At 41.7% G+C, this 21186-nt stretch overlaps 2 protein-coding genes and 1 non-coding gene across 4 annotated transcripts in view; 1 reads left to right on the plus strand and 2 right to left on the minus strand.

Moving 5' to 3' along the window:
* ELF1 (E74 like ETS transcription factor 1) overlaps window positions 1-19187 on the minus strand; it is a 104938-nt gene extending 85751 nt beyond the window's left edge. The window contains exon 1 of one of the 2 annotated variants that reach the window (XM_089899484.1): window positions 18883-19187. The gene's annotated coding sequence lies outside the window, so the exon portion shown is untranslated. Of the gene's footprint in view, window positions 1-18641 lie in introns of both variants that reach the window. The other variant, XM_089899480.1, reaches the window with a different exon arrangement.
* On the minus strand, window positions 18541-18612 carry TRNAE-UUC (transfer RNA glutamic acid (anticodon UUC)). Its single transcript has one exon. It is a non-coding gene; the product is annotated as a tRNA-Glu (tRNA).
* Window positions 19188-19964: 777 nt separating the features above from the next.
* WBP4 (WW domain binding protein 4) overlaps window positions 19965-21186 on the plus strand; it is a 32152-nt gene continuing 30930 nt past the window's right edge. The window contains 3 exon segments of the mRNA XM_089899487.1: window positions 19965-20205; window positions 20208-20298; window positions 20447-20519. Coding sequence (XP_089755613.1) covers window positions 20130-20205; window positions 20208-20298; window positions 20447-20519 — 240 coding nt within the window. The 5' untranslated portion in view covers window positions 19965-20129.

Below are 21186 nucleotides of genomic sequence, written 5' to 3' on the forward strand. Positions count from 1 at the left end.
ACACAATACCTGACCAGTACTCTTCCAAGTGTCAAGGTCAAAAAGGACAAGGAACCACCACAGATTTGAAAGGATATATGACAACTAAGTGCAATTTGTGTATCCTTGGTGGATCTTGGAACAGAAAAAGGGCATTAGTGGAAAAACTATAAAAATCCTACTACAGGGCTTCCCTGGTGGCGCAGTGGTTGAGAGTCTGCCTGTTGATGCAGGGGACACGGGTTCGTGCCCCGGTCCGGGAAGATCCCACATGCCGCAGAGCGGCTGGGCCCATGAGCCATGGCCGCTGAGCCTGCACGTCCGGAGCCTGTGCTCTGCAGCGGGAGAGGCCACAACAGTGAGAGGCCCGCGTACCGCGAAAAACAAAAAAAAATCTTACTACAGTTTAACTAACGGTATTATACCAATGTTAATTTCTTAGTTTTCATCATTGTACTGTGACTATATAAGATGTTAACATGAGTGGAAGATGGATGAAAAATATACAGGAACTCTCTTTACTATTAATGCAATTCTTCCATGAGCCTAAAATCATTTCAAAGTAAGTTAAATGCCAGAATCTTTAAGAAAAAGGTTTGCAATAATTTCATAAAGCAAAAATACATTTCTTTCTCTTTCAAGAACAAACCAATGCCATCCTGCATATTTTGATCACCCTGGTGCAGTTTGATTACCTAGTGTAGGTCTTACCTGCACTAAGATCATATATATTATCTGAAAGGGATAAAACAGATTCTACCATAAATTATATGACTTACTAGCTGTGCTCACTTTCAGTGTATATGTTTATAACTTTAAAAATTCTATCAACATTTGATTTTCCAATTCAAGAGGGAAGTCTTTCCGGGAATTCCCTGGTGGTCCAGTGGTTAAGACTCAGCGCTCTTACTGCTGGGGCCCCAGGTTCAATCCCTAGTCAGGGTAACTAAGATCCCATAAGCCATGTGGCACGGCCAAAAAAAAAAAAAGAATGAAGTCCTCCTAAAGGAATTTCTCATAAATTCTACCTCCTAATATTCTTATTAAAAAAACCCAAAAAACTTCAATGGCCTACCAGCACCCACAGAGTAAATTCCAATACATTTTTGCATCTTGACTTTGGTCTACCATATTACAGCCTCACCTGTGACCATGCCACCTCCCAACATTCACCCTATAATCCAGCTTTGCTGAACTTATTAACTGAGAGCATGTCACACTTTCTCACTCCACATTTGCTGGCCTTCCCCACCTGGGGAATCTCTCTTTCACCATTAGAAGGAAGAACTGGTCACTTCCTCCTTTGTGCTCCCACAGTATTTTGTAAGTGATCTAATAGACAAACGAATCACATTGTTTATCCATTCATACATACATTTATACACTGCTAAAATATGCAAAGCACTCTAGCTTTCGGGGACCTAAAGGTGAACTGATTTCCTTTATAATTCCTCTTGCTTATTACTCTGCTGGAATATCTGGTGAAGACACTCTTTTTTGTTTTTTCATCATTTATTTACATGTCTCATTGGTCATTTATTTCAGCCAGATAGCATTCCTGACCCACAACGGTGTTTAATAAATATTTGCTGAATGAAAACATTTGGAGGTTCAACTAAATACTGTCTCAATCATAAATCTGCTTTTTTCTCTTCCACACAGTCCATGCCATTCCCAGGTCATTTCTGCAAGTCTAAATTACACAAAAAGCGAGGCCCCTTTCTCACTTTCCTGAACAGTCCAATTCCGATGAATAGGTTGGTTAGGCTGGGTCTGGCAGCCCTGTTTAATGGTCAAGCCCACAGCAGCGAAGCTCTGCATTTGTTAAAGGAGAACAGCTTCTGGATTAGTCCCAGTGCTTACACCTGAACATCGCATTATGTTAAGTCTACAAATAAAATTAGAGACAGAACAAAGGAGGAGACTCCCCAATAGATTAGGACTGATTATCCTAATCAGTGGCCCTTTCTTTGAACTTTCGTCTTCTGTCCTTTTCAGGCTTTTACTTATACAGCATCCTGTCGATAAACTTCTCAAATTAGAAACAAGTTGGTAAACGTTTCAGTAAAGAGGAATATTCAAATAAAATATTTAGACTACAGGCTTTATTTATTCATGTTTCACACCACCATTCAGACAATTAATGGCTTTTTTTTTTTTTTTGCGGTACGCGGGCCTCTCACTGTTGTGGCCTCTCCCGTTGCGGAGCACAGGCTCCGGACGCGCAGGCTCAGCGGCCATGGCTCACGGGCCAGCCGCCCCATGGCATGTGGGATCTTCCCGGACAGGGACCCGTGTCCCCTACATCAGCAGGTGGACTCTCAACCACTGCGCCACCAGTGAAGCCCAATTAATGACTTTTTGAACTCATAATTTACTCTCATCACAAAGGACACATTTTAGCTACATCCAAACTGCTCTGCTGCTCTTCTCCCATACTTGAAACCATACCACTTGTACAGATGAAACTTGAAATTTTTTAAGTGTTTTAGATTTATTTATTTTATGAAATACTTCTTGGACATATATGATGCTCTAAGTATTTTAACGTTCTCAAATTTCTATCTCCAGGTCTCGCTCCTGTACCACAGACTCCTCTATCAAACTTGACAACTCCATTCCAATGTCTGATTGGCAAACTTAACATATCCAAACCTGAATTCCTGATGTTCCCTTCAAAAAGTACCCTACCACCCACAGTTTTCTCCAGTCATCTTGGTGGCTATTCAATACTTCTAGCTGCTCAGACCAGAAACCTTGGCTTTCTTGACTGTCATATACCTACATCCAATCTGTCAGGAAATCCTGTTGGTTCAATGTTCAAAATATATATAAAACCCTAACACTCAACTTCATTGTTACTGATATCTCTTACCTGCATCAATCACTGAGGCAGTCCAAGCAGCCTGACCTATCTTTTTAAATGGATTACTCCTGATTGCTGCTTCTCTCTCTACAGTCTACTCTCAAAGCAGCAATCAGAAGTAATCCATTTAAAAAGATATGTCAGATCATATCACCCTCCAGCTTCAAAACCCTCCCATACTGCCTCTTTTCACACACACAAAAAAGTCTTCGTAACTGTTCAGGACTGCAAGATCGTACCCTGCCCCAGCCTCTGTGATTGTATCTCTTCCTACTTCCCGCTTGCTCCCCCTCTTCTAGTCACACTGATATCTCCCTGCTATCCCATGAACACATCAAGCATTCCTCCCCCCAGGTCTTGCACAGCCTGTTCTCACTGCCTTTTATGTTAGATATCCCGGTAGCTAAGGCCTTTACCTCCTGTGCTAAATTGCTGCAGTAATAGCTACTAATTTGTTTAAAATTCCCTATGTGAAACATGACTGACTTTGCCTCTTCTCCCATTAAGAGGCGGAGTCTACTTCTCCATCCCTTAAATGAAGAATTGGGCAAGTGATTTCCTTTGGCCAATGGATTAATAATAAATAAAACACAAGCAGAGGCTTGAAAAGCTGAGGCACACAGAGGCTTACCCTCTCTTGCTGCTAGGATCCCTTCTGCCACCACAGAGTATGAGAGCCACACAGAGAGGTCCCAGCCATGTAAGTGAAACCACCCTACATTATGCATCCAGCCCTAGCTGAGTCAGCTCTGAAGAAGCAGCCAGTCCACCCACAGAATCATGAAAAATAACAGCATAGGTGATGCATATAGTTGCTCAAAAATTATGACCTGCTCATTTAAAGCAGGGATTTAAAACCATTCTCACCCTAGAATCCTATGCCCTTTCTATAACATCCCAAACTTTTAAAACCTCATAAACATTTTGAACTTTAGAATTTAGTTTGAACCACCCTAGAGACATCTCCCAAATTTAAGGATACTAAAATAAGCATGTGTCATCTGTTACACAGATTAAGAATTCAGACAATTACAAATTAGAGAAACAAGTCCCCAGGATTTACTGATCTCTCTGCCTTGGCTCTTGCTGTTGTTTCCCCACCATCCTTTCACCCCATCCTTCAAGACTCTGCTAAAGTTCATCTGAAAGAAAATAAGAAAAGTGAGGAATTTTTTTTAAAAAAATGCAAACTATTATTATAGAATGGATAAGTAACAAGGTCCTACTGGATAGCATAGGGAACTATATTCAATATCCTGGGATAAACCATAATGGAAAATACTATAAAAAAGAATGTATGTGTATCACTGGGTCACTTCACTGTAGAGCAGAAGTTAACACAACACTGTAAATCAACTATACTTTAATAATTTTTTTTAAAAAGAGATCTGATACTACCAAAGAAAGAAATCTGATACTATACAAACTTAGGTTATAATAAAAACAGCATCAACAAAAACATTAAATCCTATTTTGTCTGGGGAAAAAAAAAACCCACAGAGTGGAAGAGGGCTCATTAGACAGTATTAGCTAACAATTTCAAACCACTGCTAATCATTAAAAAAAAACAAAACCTATATCACATTATTCCAATTAGATTTAAATGTAAAAAAAAAAAAAAAGGACCAGCAGAAAATATAAGCATTTATATACTATTCGGTAAGAAATGTCTTTCCATGTATGACACAAACAGCAAAAAAAAAAAAAGATATGGAAAAGAATGACATTTGACTACATAAAAATCCAAAAGCACCATAACCAAAGGTAAGGCAAAGGATAAACTAGGGGGAACATATGACAAATTTTTTTAAAAAAAAGAAAAAAGAAACAAAACCTAGTCTTAGGTTTGGCTTACCCAGGCAAAAACATTTGTTGAAACTCAACAAATGCTTTACAAAAACTAAAGTTCTTGCTCCATTTAAAAAACCAACTAGAAATCTTAGCCAATAAGAAAGGCAATACATAAGGCAATATATAAGGCAATACAATATGGAAATGCAACAGTGAGCTCATTCTCAAAGAAAACAGCCTTGTCCTCTTCAAAGGTTGACCAATGAACATCCAATTGTTTTAAATTGAAATAAAATGTTTAAACTAAAAAGATTCATGGATTTAATCTTACAAAAATTGTACCTCAAAAGGAAAAAAAGTAAACAGATATTGAAACTATAGTCAGTGATAAGCATGCTAAAGTATTTAGATGGAAATGTGCTAATGCCTGCAATTTACTTTTTTTTTTTAAATTAATTAATTTTGGCTGCGCCCGGCCTTAGTTACAGCCTGCAGACTCTCAGTTGCAGCATGCATACAGGATCTAGTTCCCCGACCAGGTATCGAACCCAGGCCCCCTGCACTGGGAGCACAGAGCCTTACCCACTGGACCACCAGGGACGTCCCTGCAATTTACTTTAGATAGAAGGATAAAAGTATGGTAAAGCAAATATTATAAAATGTTAATGATAAAATCTAGATAGTGGGTGTATGAGTGTTCATTATAAAACTTCAGCTTTGCTGCATGTTTAAAAACTTTCGTAATAAAATGTGGAGGAAAGAAAACACTATTATTAATTGAATCAAACACTCTTATTAAGCCTGTTTCTTATACTGAGACACAGGATTTATTAGATCCACTTTAGAGATTCTGTGAAAAGTTTTAATTTTAAATGGATTTTTAAATGTCCTCCCCCCTTTTCTTCTTTTAAAATCAATATTTTCTGCCTCTTGTCTGTATTTTTTAAGTGTTAACCCACAAATTGAATATACCCTGTGCTTGGCAAATGAATATTAAATGATTTTTCCTGGGGGAAAAAAAAAAACACTCTTATTAGAAAAATGGGCATTGGGCATGAAGAGGCACTTCACAAAATGTGGCCAAATACAAGAGATGTTCATTCTCACAACCTCAGAGCAGAGAAACAATACCATTTTTCACCTATTAGCAAAAAGTAAAATGATTAGAGAGGGTATGGGGAAATAAATGGTCTCATACTCTATTTTTGAGAGTATAAGAATAGCATTCCAGAGGCAATTTCACAACCAAAAGGTCTTTTTTTTAATCCATTTAATTTATATTTTTTAAAGATTTATTTATTTATTGGCTGTGTCCAGTCTTAGTTGCGGCACGCGGGATCTTTTGTTACGGCGCGTGGGCTCTTCAATGCAGCACTCGGGCTTCTCTCTAGTTGTGGCACACAGGCTCCAGAGAGCACGGGCTTTGTAGTTGCAGCACTCAGGCTCACTAGCTATGGCATGAGGGCTTAGTTGCCCTGCGGCATGAGGGATCTTAGTTCCATGACCAAGGCTCAAACCTTCATCCCATGGACTGGAAGGTGGATTCTTAACTACTGGACTACCAGGGAAGTCCCCAAAAGGTCTTTATGTACCTTTTCAGTCTCAGTAATTTATTCTAACAAAACAAATAACATATACAAAGATACAGAGAGAAATTCAGTACCATCGTTCAAAGCAGTAAAAAATTGAAAACAAACTGTGAAATAAATTAGGTGTCACAGAAACCATATCTCATTATATGGAGCGTACCATATTATTCAGCTGTTAAGAATGATTATCTATATAAAACAGTGTACCAAAAAAAAATCTCCACAATATATTTACATGAAATATGCAAGTCAGGAAACAGTATGTATCACTGCACAATTGACATTTATACATATATGGTCCACATTTCAGTATTTGAAGTAATGATCAACTGAAAGCTAACAGTACTTGTGCCCATTAGTAAAATTTTTATGATTTGTATTATTCGTCTGTGATATTTGGTATTTAAGTAGCTTCTATGTGCCTGGCACTCTTCTGTAGACTCAGAATATAGTCAGTTTACCTGTGGACTCAAGTAAACAATTTGAACATAGTCCCTGCCCACATATGAAGGAAATCAACAAAGTGACAAAGGGTGACCAATAAAACTTACTTTAGATAAGGGAAGGCCTCTCAGAAAACATGACAGCTGCTTTGAGACCTGAATGATAAGGTGGCAGTCATGTAAAAGGCTGGGGCAGAGTACTATCAGCAGAGGAAGTTGTAGGAGTGAACAAAGGCAAGGCAATAGGAGGAAGCACCATGGCCCTTAGAGAGCAGGGAGGAGAGAAGAAGTATGAAAAGTGGCTAAAGAAGGACTTACAGTGGGGTGGAGGGGGGGTGCGGGGGGGACATGTGTATTACCCTTACAGTCAGGAAAAAAGATCAAGCTAGGTTCATGCTAAAAAACAAAAACACTTTACCACTACTCCAATCATACAGGCAGACAAAATTATGAAAATCTTTCCTTGCTAAGTGCTTGACATACATACCTCATTTAATCCTCACGATAGAGCTATTAAAAAGCATTCAGGGACTTCCCTGGTGGTCCAGTGGGTAAGACTTCGCCTTCCCAATGCAGGGGACCCGGTTCGATCCCTGGTCAGGGAGCTAGATCCCACAGGCATGCCGCAACTAAGATCCTGCATGCCTCAACTAAGACCCGGTGCAGTCAAAATAAACAAACAAATAAATAAATGTTTTTTTTTAAAAAAAAAGGATTCAGAAGACTTCAAAGTAAAACATTCTTGGGATGATTCTCCAAAGACAGTCCACAGAACAGATGCATAAGAATCATCTAAAGACACACACACACATACACTTCTAAGTCCTACACCAAAGACTCAAATTAGTTGGTCTTAAGTGAACCCAGGATTCTGCAATATTTACTGCCCAGATGACCAGAAATTAGTATAGTGACAAACAGACCTTTGTACCTCACCAGGCAGGTCTGATTGCACCTGTGTGTACACAGTCCCACAATACCATATCTAGATTAAGTCAATGGGTTCACATCTGTATTCAGTAGATCCTATTTAGGGAATCAGCAATGTGTGTAATACATTTTTCAAATATTTCACAGATCTAAAGAAGATTTTTATTTTAATTCAAGCTTTTCTTTAAAAAAAAAAAGCTTCCGTTATTTGACACCCCAACTGTCACATACACCTCAATCCCTTCTACCATCCTTTCTCACTCCCTTCACAGCCAACCTTCCTCAAAGATTTGTCTATACTCCATTTCTTCATTTCCCACCCATTCTTTGACTCATTCTCCTCTATCTAATCTAATCCTGCCTGTACTATGCCACTAAATCTCTTCTAACTAAGGTCAATGACCACACTGGGCTAAACCCAATTAACACTTTCAGAGCTTGTTTTGTTAGACTCGTAAGTCTCATTCCTGGTTTTCCCCAATGCTGCACTACTCTTCCTCAGCTTTCTCTGCCCCACTTCCTCTATCTCATGACTGAACACTGGATGTCCTAAAGGTTCCGTTGAAAAGCCTCTTTTCACTCCAGACTCTCCCTTTGGCAAACTCATCCATTTCTACGGTTTCAACTAACAAGTCAGAATATAAAGGTAAAAATCGCCTCTACTCAATTACCCTTGACAATTCCCTTAAATTCACCCTTTAAGTACATCTTACCACATTAGCAGGCCACACTGGCAACCAATATATCATCTGAATAAACGTAACTGAACCACTTTTCCTTCTGACATTCAAGCACCAGATTAAGGAGGTAATTTACATTTAAAGGGTACACTGTATAAAAAGACACTTTTTTTTTTTCTTACTTCCACTCCATTTCACCTCCATACTCCCTGGCTTGAAACACAGCAATGTCTAACCACTCTGTTTAAGGTAAAACTCAAAATCCTTAACATGACCTACAATGCCTTATATGGTCTGATACTTGCCATCCTCATCTCCCATCACATTTCACATTAAGCCCTCAGCACCTTCTTCCATTTTCCAAAGCATAATACCCTTTCTTTCCTCATTTCCATAATGCTACTCCCTCAGCCTCCCATCACTTACCATCCCTCTCTTTCTCCTAGCCAGTGCTTACCCATCCTTCAAATCCCACTTCAATGTCATTTCCTTAGGGAAGCCTTTTCACTACAGCCGCCTTTCCACCTACTCGTTAGCTGTCTCCCTGTTCTGCATGTAACACTCAAACACACTTTTTACTTGTTCAATCAATGTCTATCTTTCCCACTAAGAGGTAGGCTTCATGAGGATCTTGTCTGATTTTTTCGTTGTTACATCCCAAGCATCTAAATATTGACCAAATCAAGTAACTTCAATCTCCTTACAGATGCTTTTTACTCTCTTACAATTTGCATATCCAAATACAAATTTTCCTTTTAAAAAAATTATGGTAAAATTAATCACTGAAGTGTACAGTTTAGTAGTAACAAATACATTCATATTGTTTTGCAACCAATCTCCAGAATTCATTTTATCTTGCAAAACTGAAACTCTGTATCCATTAAGTGACTCCCTATTCCTCCTCTCCCCAGCTCCTGGCAATCAACATTCTACTGCTGTCTCTATGATTCTGACTACTCTAGTTACCACATGTAAGTGGAATCATGGCAGTATTTGTCTTTTTGTGACTGGTTTATTTCACTTAGCATAATGTTCTCCAAGTTCATTCATGTTGTAGCACGTGTCGGAATTTCCCTCCTCTTTAAGGCTGAAAAATATTCCCATGTAAGTGTATGCCACATTTTGTTTATCCATTTATCCACTTATGGACACTTAGGTTACTTCCACCTTTTCGCTACTGTAAATAATGCTACTAAGAACATGGGTGTACAGCATCTCTTTGAGACTGCTTTTAATTCTTTGGGGTATATAGCTAGAAATAGAATTGCTGGATCATTTGGTAATTCTATTTCTAATTTTCCGAAGAACCACCAAACTGTTTTCCATAGTGGTTGTACCATTTTACATTCCTATGAACAGAACACAAGGGCTCTAATTTCCTCAAATCCTCACCAACTCTTGTTATTTGGTTTTTTGTTTTTTGGGTTTTTTTGATAGTAGCTATCCTAATGAGCGTGAGGTGGCAGATTTACTTTTATTTAAACTTTATGTGCTTTCTTTTTCCTACAAACTTGTAAAAAGCCCTCTTAAAATATGCTCCATGAAGTAGCAAAAGACAATTCTAGAAGGTATTGAAAATAGAAAAGAAGAAACAGTCTTTCAAAGCAGGATTTAAGGGACAATAAAATTGTGGTTCAGGGGACTTCCCTGGTGGCGCAGTGGTTAAGAATCCACCTGTCAATGCAGGGGACATGGGTTCGATCCCTCGTCCGGGAAGATCCCACATGCCGCGGAGCAACTAAGCCTGTGCGCCACAACTACTGAGCCTGTGCTCTAGAGCCCGCGAGCCACAACTACTGAGCTCGCGTGCTGCAACTACTGAAGCCCGCATGCCTAGAGCCCGTGCTCCGCGACAAGAGAAGCCACTGCAATGAAAAGCCCGTGCAACGCAACAAAGAGTAGCCCCCACTCGCCACAACTAGAGAAAACCCACGCACAGCAACGAAGACCTAACGCAGCCAAAAAAATAAATCAGTTAATTAAAAAACAATTGTGGTTCATGTGAAAGGGCAAAAAAAACCAGGGAGAATAAATAATGCAAAGGCATTCCCTCTCATATCTGAAATTTCCTGATGCCAACTGCCTGCAAGAAGTTTTGAATTCCTTAAGCCTATGTTCGGCCTTCCATCAGGATGCTTCCCCTCCCCCTACCTGCCACCTGTTTTCTGGGACAGACCCTTCCCGTCATACTCTTCCTTTCCACTTCAGCTCTGCGACTGGGTCAGTGCCTGCCCTACTCAGGGGATGACTCAGTGGCAGGGCCCCATCCTTCCCAGGTAATAGGGTCACTGGGTCCCTTGGCATAGGAAGGTATCAGTGATAAGCACAGATGGGGCAAAACAAATCCCATTACAACCTTGAAAACTTGAATTAAGTGTTTAATTAAATCTGGAAACAGATAAAAAGCTTCACACAAAGCAATATATCAACACATCCTAAATCGGAAATGTATCCTGATCTTGGGATTTTGAACCCAAAAGAAACTTTAAAAGATTAAACTACAATATTTAAGACTATCTAGAAGACCCTCTGGATCTAGAAGTCACTAGGCTAAGTACCTCCCTAGACATCTAAAATAAAGCCAAAAAAAAAAAAAAAGGTTCAAATCAAAGTTATTTATTTAATAGTGAATAGTTTGCATTCTAAAATAAAAGACCTATTATGATTTGTAAACACACACCCAACAGACACACAAAACTCATGAGACAGTTGTTATTGTTATTATCAAAATTCAAGTCATCTATGCTGGAATTATTTTTCAAAGAACAAAATGTTTTATACTTAGTTATGAAAATGAACCCATGCTTGGAAAGTAAAAGGGAACACTAACTACCATTAATCCTAAAAGAATCACCATTCTAGCATTAAAAAGGCAGATACCACGTGATAACAAAGTTTAAGTGCAGGCTAAATATTAAGCTAAAAATGTCTTTATATAAGTTCAATTCCATAGTTTTAAAAATGATATGATAGTTAAACCATTAAAGAAGGTTAGAAAACAGAAATATACCTCTAATTTTACTGGCTCTTTGTCCCAATACTTAGGAAAGGAGCAAATAGACCATGAAGTATTTTGAAAGTTACTTTCCTTAAACAGTACCTAAATAATACTGTTTTTTATATGGCAATGTACCTTGCAGACCTAGATAAGCATTTGCATTTTCACCATTAATAGTCTACTTCAAATCACACAGTATACATAAACTGTGGAATATAAGATATAAATGTAGGAAAAAATAGTTCAGAAAAGTCACAATCTCATCTATTTACTTTGAAAAGGTTAAACAAAACCTAATATTGAAAGTCTATTATCATGTTTGTCATGCTACACTTTTGAGAAAAATAACTCAGAAATATTTGAATATTTTAAACCATTAACATTATATTTGAAAATCTCTCCATGACCAAAACATAAGGTGCCTAAAGTGAAGGGGGTAGGGGTTCAGTAGATGCGCCATTCGTTCTCTTCCTCATCCTGGATATCACATTCAGAAAGGATGCATGACTGTGATCTCAGAATGGGGCTTCAGCCCACTTCTGCTTTACCGCTAACACAAACTTCCAGCGCTAAATGGCGACCCCACCCCTCCAGACTCCTCAGGGAAAACAAGCGTGTAAGCCATTTACAACATTAGGCTGTAAGCAGCTCATCTGCTGGGGAAGTTTTATTCTGCAGAGTTCTAGACAAAACCATTTCCTGAGTTGCAGAGAGCAAACAATTTTTTCACACCCACAATTTCATTTTGATTCAAGCTAGTTTACCAGTTTAATTTGTGAGCAGACTGCCCTTCTAAAAAAATAACCTGTAATAAAAGCCAAGTTATTTACAAAAATACAATGAAGGCAATTCTTCAAAGCATGGCGAATTTCTAACAATAGAATCCTACTCTATAAAAATGGGAAGGGAAAGCCACTTTCACTTAGGAGGAAAAAAATGATGTGGTACACTGTCACATATTTTTCTCTTTTTTAAATATTTATTTTCTTCAAAACAAGTGTTTCTATTATTTTTTAATTTTTTTTGGCTGCGTTGCATCTTCGTTGCTGCGCGCGGGCTTTCTCTAGTTACGGTGAGTGGGAGCTACTCTTTGTTGCGGTGCATGGGCTTCTCATTGTGGTGGCTTCTCTTGTTGCGGAGCGCAGGCTCTAGGGCCGTGGGCTTCAGTAGTTGTGGCATGCGGGCTCAGTAGTTGTGGCTCGCGGGCTCTAGAGCACAGGCTCAGTAGTTGTGGTGCACGGGCTTAGTTGCTCCACACCATGTGGGATCTTCCAGGACCAGGGCTCGAACCCATGTCTCCTGCATTGGCTGGCGATTCTTAACCACTGTGCCACCAGGGAAGTCCTCACATATTTTTCAAGAAATATAACTCTCAAGGACATATGTATAAAATAGGATAAAAAGTACAAGAAAAAGGTACCACCTTACAACAGGCATACATGCCACCATGTTTTAAAAAACACACTCTTTGATAAGAAATTTCTAGAGAAAGAAGTATGCCATCTAAAAGGCATTCCTGAATTTCTTTGCAACGTTTTAAAGCTACTGATTTCATTTAAATTCCGTTTATTTAAAAGCCCCAGAAAAAGTTCAGAAAAAAAACTAATTTCAACTTTCTATTTAATGAGCATAACCACATATACCAATATGGAAGAACCATAATCAGTTCTATAATAGTTAATTTCAAGTGGATCAAGTTTTATTATAATTTTTGAGGATTTCAGTTCTAAGTTATATTGTCCACAGGGTGGCAGTCTCACAGTCTTAATTTTGTCTCTGAATTCAAGGTACAATTTCAGTGATCAAAAAGACAGACAGACAGACAGACAGACACACACACACACACACACACACACACACACTGGTGGACAATAATAATTTACTGTCTGGCCAACAATCACAAAAATTGTCTGTCCTTTCCAAAAAAATCTATGCTTCCTAACTTCCCTATTTCTTTGAGGAGTATTTATACTCCTGACATCTTAAATTTTTCCTTCAATGCACCTCTTCTATTTAATCCTTTATATTCTTTTGCCACCACCCTATTTAGGGAGACACTAGAGGCAAGGAGAGTTGTTAGATTATTACTGTACTGCAGAAGACCCCCCAGCCTCGGTCAGTGTGGACACCACAGACACAACCCTTCCATCCCCCAGTTCATCCTGCACACTACTGCCAAATTAATTTCATTAAAACACACATCATATTACCAGAAATTCCTTCTTTTAGCTAAGTAAACTCCTTACTCCAAAATTCAAGGACCTTCACAATCAGAACCTTCCAAAATCTCCTAAGTGCTCTGCAAGAGTCAAGGGGATTTAGGAAATAAACTTCACTTTGAATATACCTTGCAACTTCCTGGTTTTCATTCATTCATTCATTCATTCATTCAAATATTTTCTGAATGCTCAACAAGTGCCAAGCACTGCCCCAAGTGCTGATGATACAGAACGGGGGGAAAAGTCAAAGTCCCTGCTCCAAAGATATTCTCCTGACAGGACAGTCTCGGGTTGAGAGCTATTAGGGGAAGGGGGATAAACCCCCAGGTACTTCCAGCTCTCGGCCAGCAAGGGATACAACTCTTCCCAAGTATGAGCCATCAGAAGCACACTAGGGGTTGGGAGGGATGATAAAAAGACATCAGAGGAGATCTGCCAGCACTGACATTGTCTGCTACAGACCGTAGCCTATTCTTGCACTCTTACACTATACTACTACACTACTACTACTACTACTGGTCCATTCGTATACTATTTGTACTCTCAGCTCAGCCAAAATGTGCTAGCAACTGTTTAGGGACCTCTGTTCCTGCTTGCTTCCTTCTTATATATAGCCTTGTCTCCCGCTCAATCATCTCCACCAGCAAAGCATAAGCAGCCTTCCAAGCCAATCTCAAATGCTGCCTCCTAGAGGCCTTTCCCCATTCTCTTCACACAAACCCAGATGTGACATTTTAGAGACCTTCAAACCCTTGTAACCCTTGGCTTAGTCTCCTCTAAGCATTTATCACACTATGCACTGTATCATAATTATCTGTATACTTCAACCTCCTTCGTCTGTTATTTACTGAGCTCTTGCTACATTCCTGGACTATCCAGGAGCTAGAGTTGCAGTGTTAAATCATTCCATTATTATTTTTAAATATTTAATATCCAAATGATAAACGTAAAATGTAGACCAAATATTCTATATCTTTTGATTGCCTCGATCTTTTTTTAACAGTTTTGCTGAGATATAATTTACATACCATGAAGTTCACCCACACAAAGAGTAGAACTCAATGTTTTTTAGTATATTTACAGAGTTGTGCAACAATCATCATAATGTAATTTTAGGACACTTTAATCACCCTAAAAAGAAACCTTGTACCTACATTAGCAATCACTTCCCATCCCCCGTGTCGTCCTCCCCCACCCCGGCCAATCCTAGGCAACCATAATCTATCCTCTTTCTCTACAGATTTGTCTATTCTGGGCATTTCATATAAATGGACTCATACAAAATGTGGTCTTTTGAACCTGGCTTCTTTTGTTTAGCACAATGTTCTTGAGACTGATCCATGCTGTGGTATATATCAGTACTTCATCCCTTTTTATTGCCAAAAAATATTTGATTGTATGGGTACACTGCATTCTATTCATTCATTCCTCAGTTGACAGACATTAGGGTTATCTGTCACTTTCTGCTTATGAATGCTGCTATAAACAATTGTGTACAAGTTCTTGCATGGACATGTTTTCATCTGTCTAGGGTATACATCTAGGAGTGGAACTGCTGGGTCACATGGCAACTCTATGTTTAACATTTTGAGAGAACTGCCAAACAGTTTCCCAAAGTGGCTGCACCATTTTACATTTCCCCCAGCAACCTATGACGGTACCAACTTCTTCATTACTGTTTGACTCTTACAGAACAAGAGTGATCTCACTACACAGTATCCTTACTCTCACAGAACTTATATTCTAGTAGAATAAGACAAGAAATAAACAGGAACAAACATGTTTATTTCAGTTAAGCAAAAGAAGAAAATAAAGCAGCATAAAGTAACCAGACAGTAACCAGAAAAGGGAGTCTCTAGTGAGGGTAGACAGAAAGGCCTCTCTGATGAGGTAACGCTGACAGGAGTGAGATGTGCAGAGCTGGAGGGGGAATACTGCAGGCAGTGGAAACAGCAAGACATAAGACTGAGAAAAGAACAAGTATGGCACATTCAGGGAACAAAAAGCAAGAAGCCAGTGCAGCTAAAGTACAATGAAAAGGGAGAGGAGGGAGGAGGTGGCGTTGAGGACCCAAGTAGAGGCTAGACAATGTTAGGCTCAGAGACCACGGTAAAGTCTTTGGATTTTAAAATGCCATCGTCATTTTCCCAACCCTTATATTTCTTTACGTACAGGTGTTCATCTATGCAAACGTTTACTGAACTGTCGTACATCTTCTAGCTGCACCTAATAGTAACAAATAGTAAAGAGACTATTTGGGTAATCCACACCACTCATTTAGTATCACTTTATTTTGTGGCTCAAGAGAGAACATGTAAAACATGACTACCAATGGTGTTTTGGAAGCAAGGCACAAGCGTATGAATGAATCCTTACAAAGTTATCACCTAGTCCTGACCAATTTAAGGTGTATGCTTCACCGACAGTAACTAGCAGCTCTGTCTTAGACTATTTCCAGTAAGAATACAGTTGCAGATCATTCTAATAATCTAAACCTAGATTTCATTCTTTTAAATGTTAATTGATTTTCTCCACTCCATTGGTTAAAAATTAATATCTAATTGCTAAAATGAAACCCATGGGCACAAAATATTCTACATGTTTCTATATTGTTTGACTCATTAAAAAAAGAATTTTTCACATATTATGCTATATTTAGTTTCTTCAAAGAGACGCAAAATGTTTTAAAAAGTCTAGTGACATAAATGCCATAAAACAACTTGTTACCTAGTCAAAATTTATCCAGTTAAAATTCCCTTTTTACCATCCCAACTTGACCCCCATGGCTCTCCCTCCAGGCACTGTGTGCTCCCACCCTGCCAGGCTACTAGCCAGCCTCACACTTGTTGCCCCAACCTCAGCTTTCTGATACACATTCCCCACCAGGAGAAATCCAACCCGTTCTTCAAGGTCCAGGGCAAACACTCTCCCTTCCTTGTCTGGTCTCTAGTCCTCTTCCCTGAGTAGAAGTGACTTCTCACCTATGTGCTCTTGAAGGAATTCTGCAACTCAGATGCTGCCCTAGCCAACTGTGCCTGGTACACAACAATATATAAGTGTATGTCTCGGACAGATATATTGTCACCAAACTACCCCTCTCAGCATACCTTCAAATATATATAAAGCTATTTGCAATTATACCGGGTGCTCAGTTGAAAATCACATCCATTTTAGCACAATTTGATACCAAGTCGTCACAAAATGCGAGGTCAAGATTGAAGCTCTTCTGAAGGCAATTAAGGCAAAAGGATCTTTCCTTCCTTCCACACTCAGGCCTAATTCTTTAGTAAATGGTTTCTGAACAATGACCCGATCCTCTATTTAAATGAAACTTTTCCACTCTTATTACCGACACAAGAATTGCTCAACAATTCTTTTAACTCTCAAGTTTGTGAGTGGTATGTATCATCAAGAATTTATGGCTCTAAACCCAGAGCACAGAGAAGGTGAAAGATCTACCACAAGGTCATACAGCTAATCAAAAGGGCCAAAATATGACTCCATGCAGGATTCTCTCCAAAACCTCCTAACATGAAGAACCTGAACATCAGTTAACTTCCAAGACTATCTGATGATGCTTGGTGTAGAGAAAACGTTCAAATATTTGAACTAATGAAGATGATCTAAAACATTTTTAGTTGTGGAAGTTTATTTACAATGTGAAAGTAATTCATCCTTAATCATACTGTCCACATTAACAGATTATTTCAAAATTCACTTTGCAGTTAAAACTATCAAACACAGTTTGGGAAGGCACATACTAACAACTAATCCTTCTGCTCTGCGTAATGGCACTGACCAGAGACCCGTCCACAAGAGCCACTTTTTCCTTCTTCATTTGTTCCCGGAGGCCCAATAGACTAAACATCAGAGCTCACCCCATTTTCTAATTTCAGCTTGCATTTAAGATAACGCTTTTGTTTCATTTACAGCTCACATGCTGCTGACACAGCTGCCCCTTCTTTGTAATAAACACAGGGCTTCTATATTTAAAAATACAGTGAAACTTTGTTATAACATCCCCTCCCCAGTCTCCGGCCAATTTTCTCTCTTCCAAGCCCCACCTCCACCCCAGGATTTTCTATCCGCGGCGCTCAAAACGTTAGACCCTTTTGGAAAGTCACATTTCTTCTTTAAAGACATCTCATCCTAGTGGTATTTTTCTTCTCCACAGCGTGTGTGTGTGTTTTGGCGGGGGGGGGGGGGCGGACGTGGGCGGAGAACGGGACGGACGCCCTTCCCCAGAGGCCTTCCCGAGCAGAAACACTCAAGTCTGTGGCTCCGGAGTCTGGGGTACTTTCTGAGAACTACGGCCGGTGCCCCCGATGTCAAGTTGGGATGACCTCGCAGGCCGGCCTCGGGGCGGGGCTCGGGCGCCGCGGGAGCCCGGGGTGGACACGCGGCCAATCCGGCTGCCGCGGGCAGCTGCGCGGTCAGGAGAGCGCACCCGCGGGCACCGAGGATCTCCGGACAGCCCTCGGCGCCTCCCTGCGTCCCCCCCTCCCCTGCCAGGGGGCTGCTTTGTGTCGGGGGTGTTTCTAGTCAACACCCGGCCGAGACAACGGGGCTCCAAGCCGGGCGCGGGCTCCCGGGCGCCGAGGGCAGGGAGCAACACGCCCCGCTTCGCTTGGGACCGTCAGAAGGGGCCGGCCGAGGAGGAGGGTGTGGGCCCGAGGGGGGCACTGGGGACAGATAAGGCGAGGCCAGAGTTAATCATCACCTCCCGAGCGCTTGGAAAGGGACGGCCGGGGGCCGGAGGGGCGGGAGGGCGGCCCCGGGGAAAGTGAAACTCCTTCCCCGCCGCTCAGCCCCGCCAGCCTCCGGCAGGAGCAGAGGAACCCTGAGTACACTCGCTCCTCCAGCCCGCCCGGCGCGGCACTCGTGTCTCCCAAAGCCGCAGCCCAGTTCACGGCGTCACTAACAACTACTCGAACGCGCGTCTTCCACGAAATCACCTGGGGTAGGGGGCAGGAAAAAAGAGCCAGAGCCACTGGAAATAAAAATGAGTTAGTCCCCCCTGTCCACTTCTAAAAACAAATACAACATTCCCATACCGGGAGTCGAACCCGGGCCGCCTGGGTGAAAACCAGGAATCCTAACCGCTAGACCATATGGGAAGTGCTGCTACGAAGCTGCGGTGACTCACCTGACAAGCGCAAACGCCGCCGCTTCCCCAGCTCCACCGCCCACCGCCACTCCAGCCGCCGCCGCCCCTGCGCCACCCGAGTCGCTACCGCCGCTGCCCACGCGCTCGCGAGCCAGGGAACGCGCCCGACCCGAGCGCGCGGGCGTCCGGGGGGGCGGGGCTGGGTCGCTCCGCCGCCTCAGGAAAGTTCTGAGGCAAGGCCGAGCCAAGCGACTCTCGGCTCCGAAACCAGCTGTTTCACCTCTTTTTTTTTTAACTCCGCCAACGGCCCCCAGCCTACAGGTCCGGGCTGCTCTGCTGGTCAAAGTGCGTGCGGACTAGTTGGCAAAGTTGAGGGCGGCGACGTCTCTGGGAACAGCTGTTTGCGTTCGGGGCGGAGGCGGCGCGCGAGCTCCTCGGCCACGAGCCAGCGAGCCTAGAAGAAGGGTGGAGGTTCTGGATCTCAGGGAAAAAAAGAGAAGGCGGGATGACGCGGGGACGTGAGGCTTGAGCTTCCCGTCCCTCAGCTCAGGTCCCGTCGCGCTTTCGCCCCTTCTCCGTGACCTCAACCCGTTTATAGCAACCCCACCTCTCCGGAGCCGGGAGTACCGCCCCTGGAGGGGGAGGGGAAGGAGAGGAAATTTCGAACGCGGATTGAGTCGTCTGGGCACCCGTAGTTGGGAACCGTGGAACACTGGTCCGAGGGAAGAAGGGAGGTGTCCGGGCTTGGAGGCTGCGGTGGGCCTCGCGGTGAGCTGGGCTCCGACTCGCCCCGCGTGGGGAACGCGAGCCTCAGCCGGGCCCGGAGCGACCCGCGGAGCGGCTGGTCCTGTCATGTGAGTCGGGTCTCAGGCTCTAAACAACGAGGTCTTGTTTCTCCGGGCGGCCCTTTCCCCCTCCGGGTCTCTCGCTCCCCACCACCCCTCTCCCCCCGCCCTCGGCCGGGGGGCGTGACGGACGCTCCTTTAACTCGCTCGGGGTCGGCAGCGGACAGGCGGGGCCCGTTTTCTGGGTGGGGTGGGGATGCTACCCCGAAGAGCGCCCTGGGGGCCTGGAGCACGGGCTCTGGGAGGGAGGCTGGCGGCCCCTGGAGGTTGGACGGCCGCCGCAAAGCGACGGAGCGCTCCCGCCACCTACACGGTTGGGGGCCGAGAGCATCCTTCTGGTTTCTGTAGCGCTTGAACCGTGGGGTATTGTGAAATTGTAGGGTTGGGCTGCGGCCACCGCTGCCTCCTCCGCCTACTAGAAGCGGCCAGCCTTGGTTAGCCTATGAATTTATTTTTTATTTTTTGGTCTTGCCGGCCGAGGGATCCTTTGGCTTTTCTAACTCTCTTTTGCCATGAGGCTCAAGAACAAACTGTATTAACTGATAGTCTCAGAGGAACCACGGCCTCCCACCAGAGGTGTCTTATGTTTTGTTCTTTGGGTAGAAATAACTTGATTTAAAGTGAACTTTATGAGTTTCTTCATGTTTCAATTAACAGTAATCTCCAAAAATGCCAGAAAGGAATGGAAAGAATAGATAATCTTCTCCAAGATGTTCCTTATTTCTTCACATTGATGACAGTAACAAATGAGGCATTTTTTAAAAAGCTATTTTGTTTAAGGGCGTTTTAAATCCGTTGCAGACTTTTCCCACTCTACTGGCAACAGAATTTCAGTTGACTGATTTCAGTCAGCTAAATAATAAAGCAGGGTGCTGTGTGTAACAAGTCAAGATTCAGTAGCAGAGGCTTATATTTCGGCCTTTTTAAGAAGTTGTAAATCATGCAAAAATTTACCTTTTTAAATTGTAAATAAACTTAAACTTGTTTTTCCTTTTCCAGGGCAGACTACTGGAAGTCCCAACCAAAGAAATTCTGTGATTACTGCAAGTGCTGGATAGCGGACAATAGGCCTGTATGATAATTTCTCTATTAAAGATTCTCATAATATTGTATTCATGTGAAATGTTCCTTTTTGATCTAAACTCAGAGCTTACAAAACAGTTTCATATACATTGCTCTTGATTTTTCAAAACATCGAACAATTCTTGTTGTCTTTGCATTCCTTGTAGGAAAGCTGTGAGCCTTCTTCTTTTTCATCAGCCCAAATTTGATTATGTACTAAGCCAAATTATTTCTCTGTGGCCCTTCAGTCACATTAAGGAACTGGACATTGCGTGGGTAATCGCATTAATGTTTATGAAACACCTACGTTATGATGGTGCTGTTTGTAATGTTGTCGTATACAAAGAAAAGTAAAAGCAGAAAGCCCTTAATATGTAGAAAGAAGCGACATTATTGTACTTTTTCTTGTATGTTTTCTGTTTTAGAGATAGTTAAATATGTTTGATGCAGAGCTTTATATCTCTAAATGCTTAAATTTGAAAGAACATTGTTACCTTTGTCATGGAATATGAAAATAGGAACCTTTAAGCACATTATTACTGTATGTCTTAGTCCAAATTCAGCTTTTAAGACATGAAACAAAAAGCACCATTGATTTTTGGTTTTTTTCCCCATCTCATGCATGTCATACTCTATGTACATAGTACATAAACGGTAGGGTATCTTTTAAATGTATA

This window comes from Delphinapterus leucas, chromosome 18 (genome assembly GCF_059928025.1).
Source record: "Delphinapterus leucas isolate spDelLeu-1000000601 "Yukka" chromosome 18, BTC_Dleu_Yukka2, whole genome shotgun sequence".
Lineage (NCBI taxonomy): Eukaryota > Metazoa > Chordata > Mammalia > Artiodactyla > Monodontidae > Delphinapterus > Delphinapterus leucas.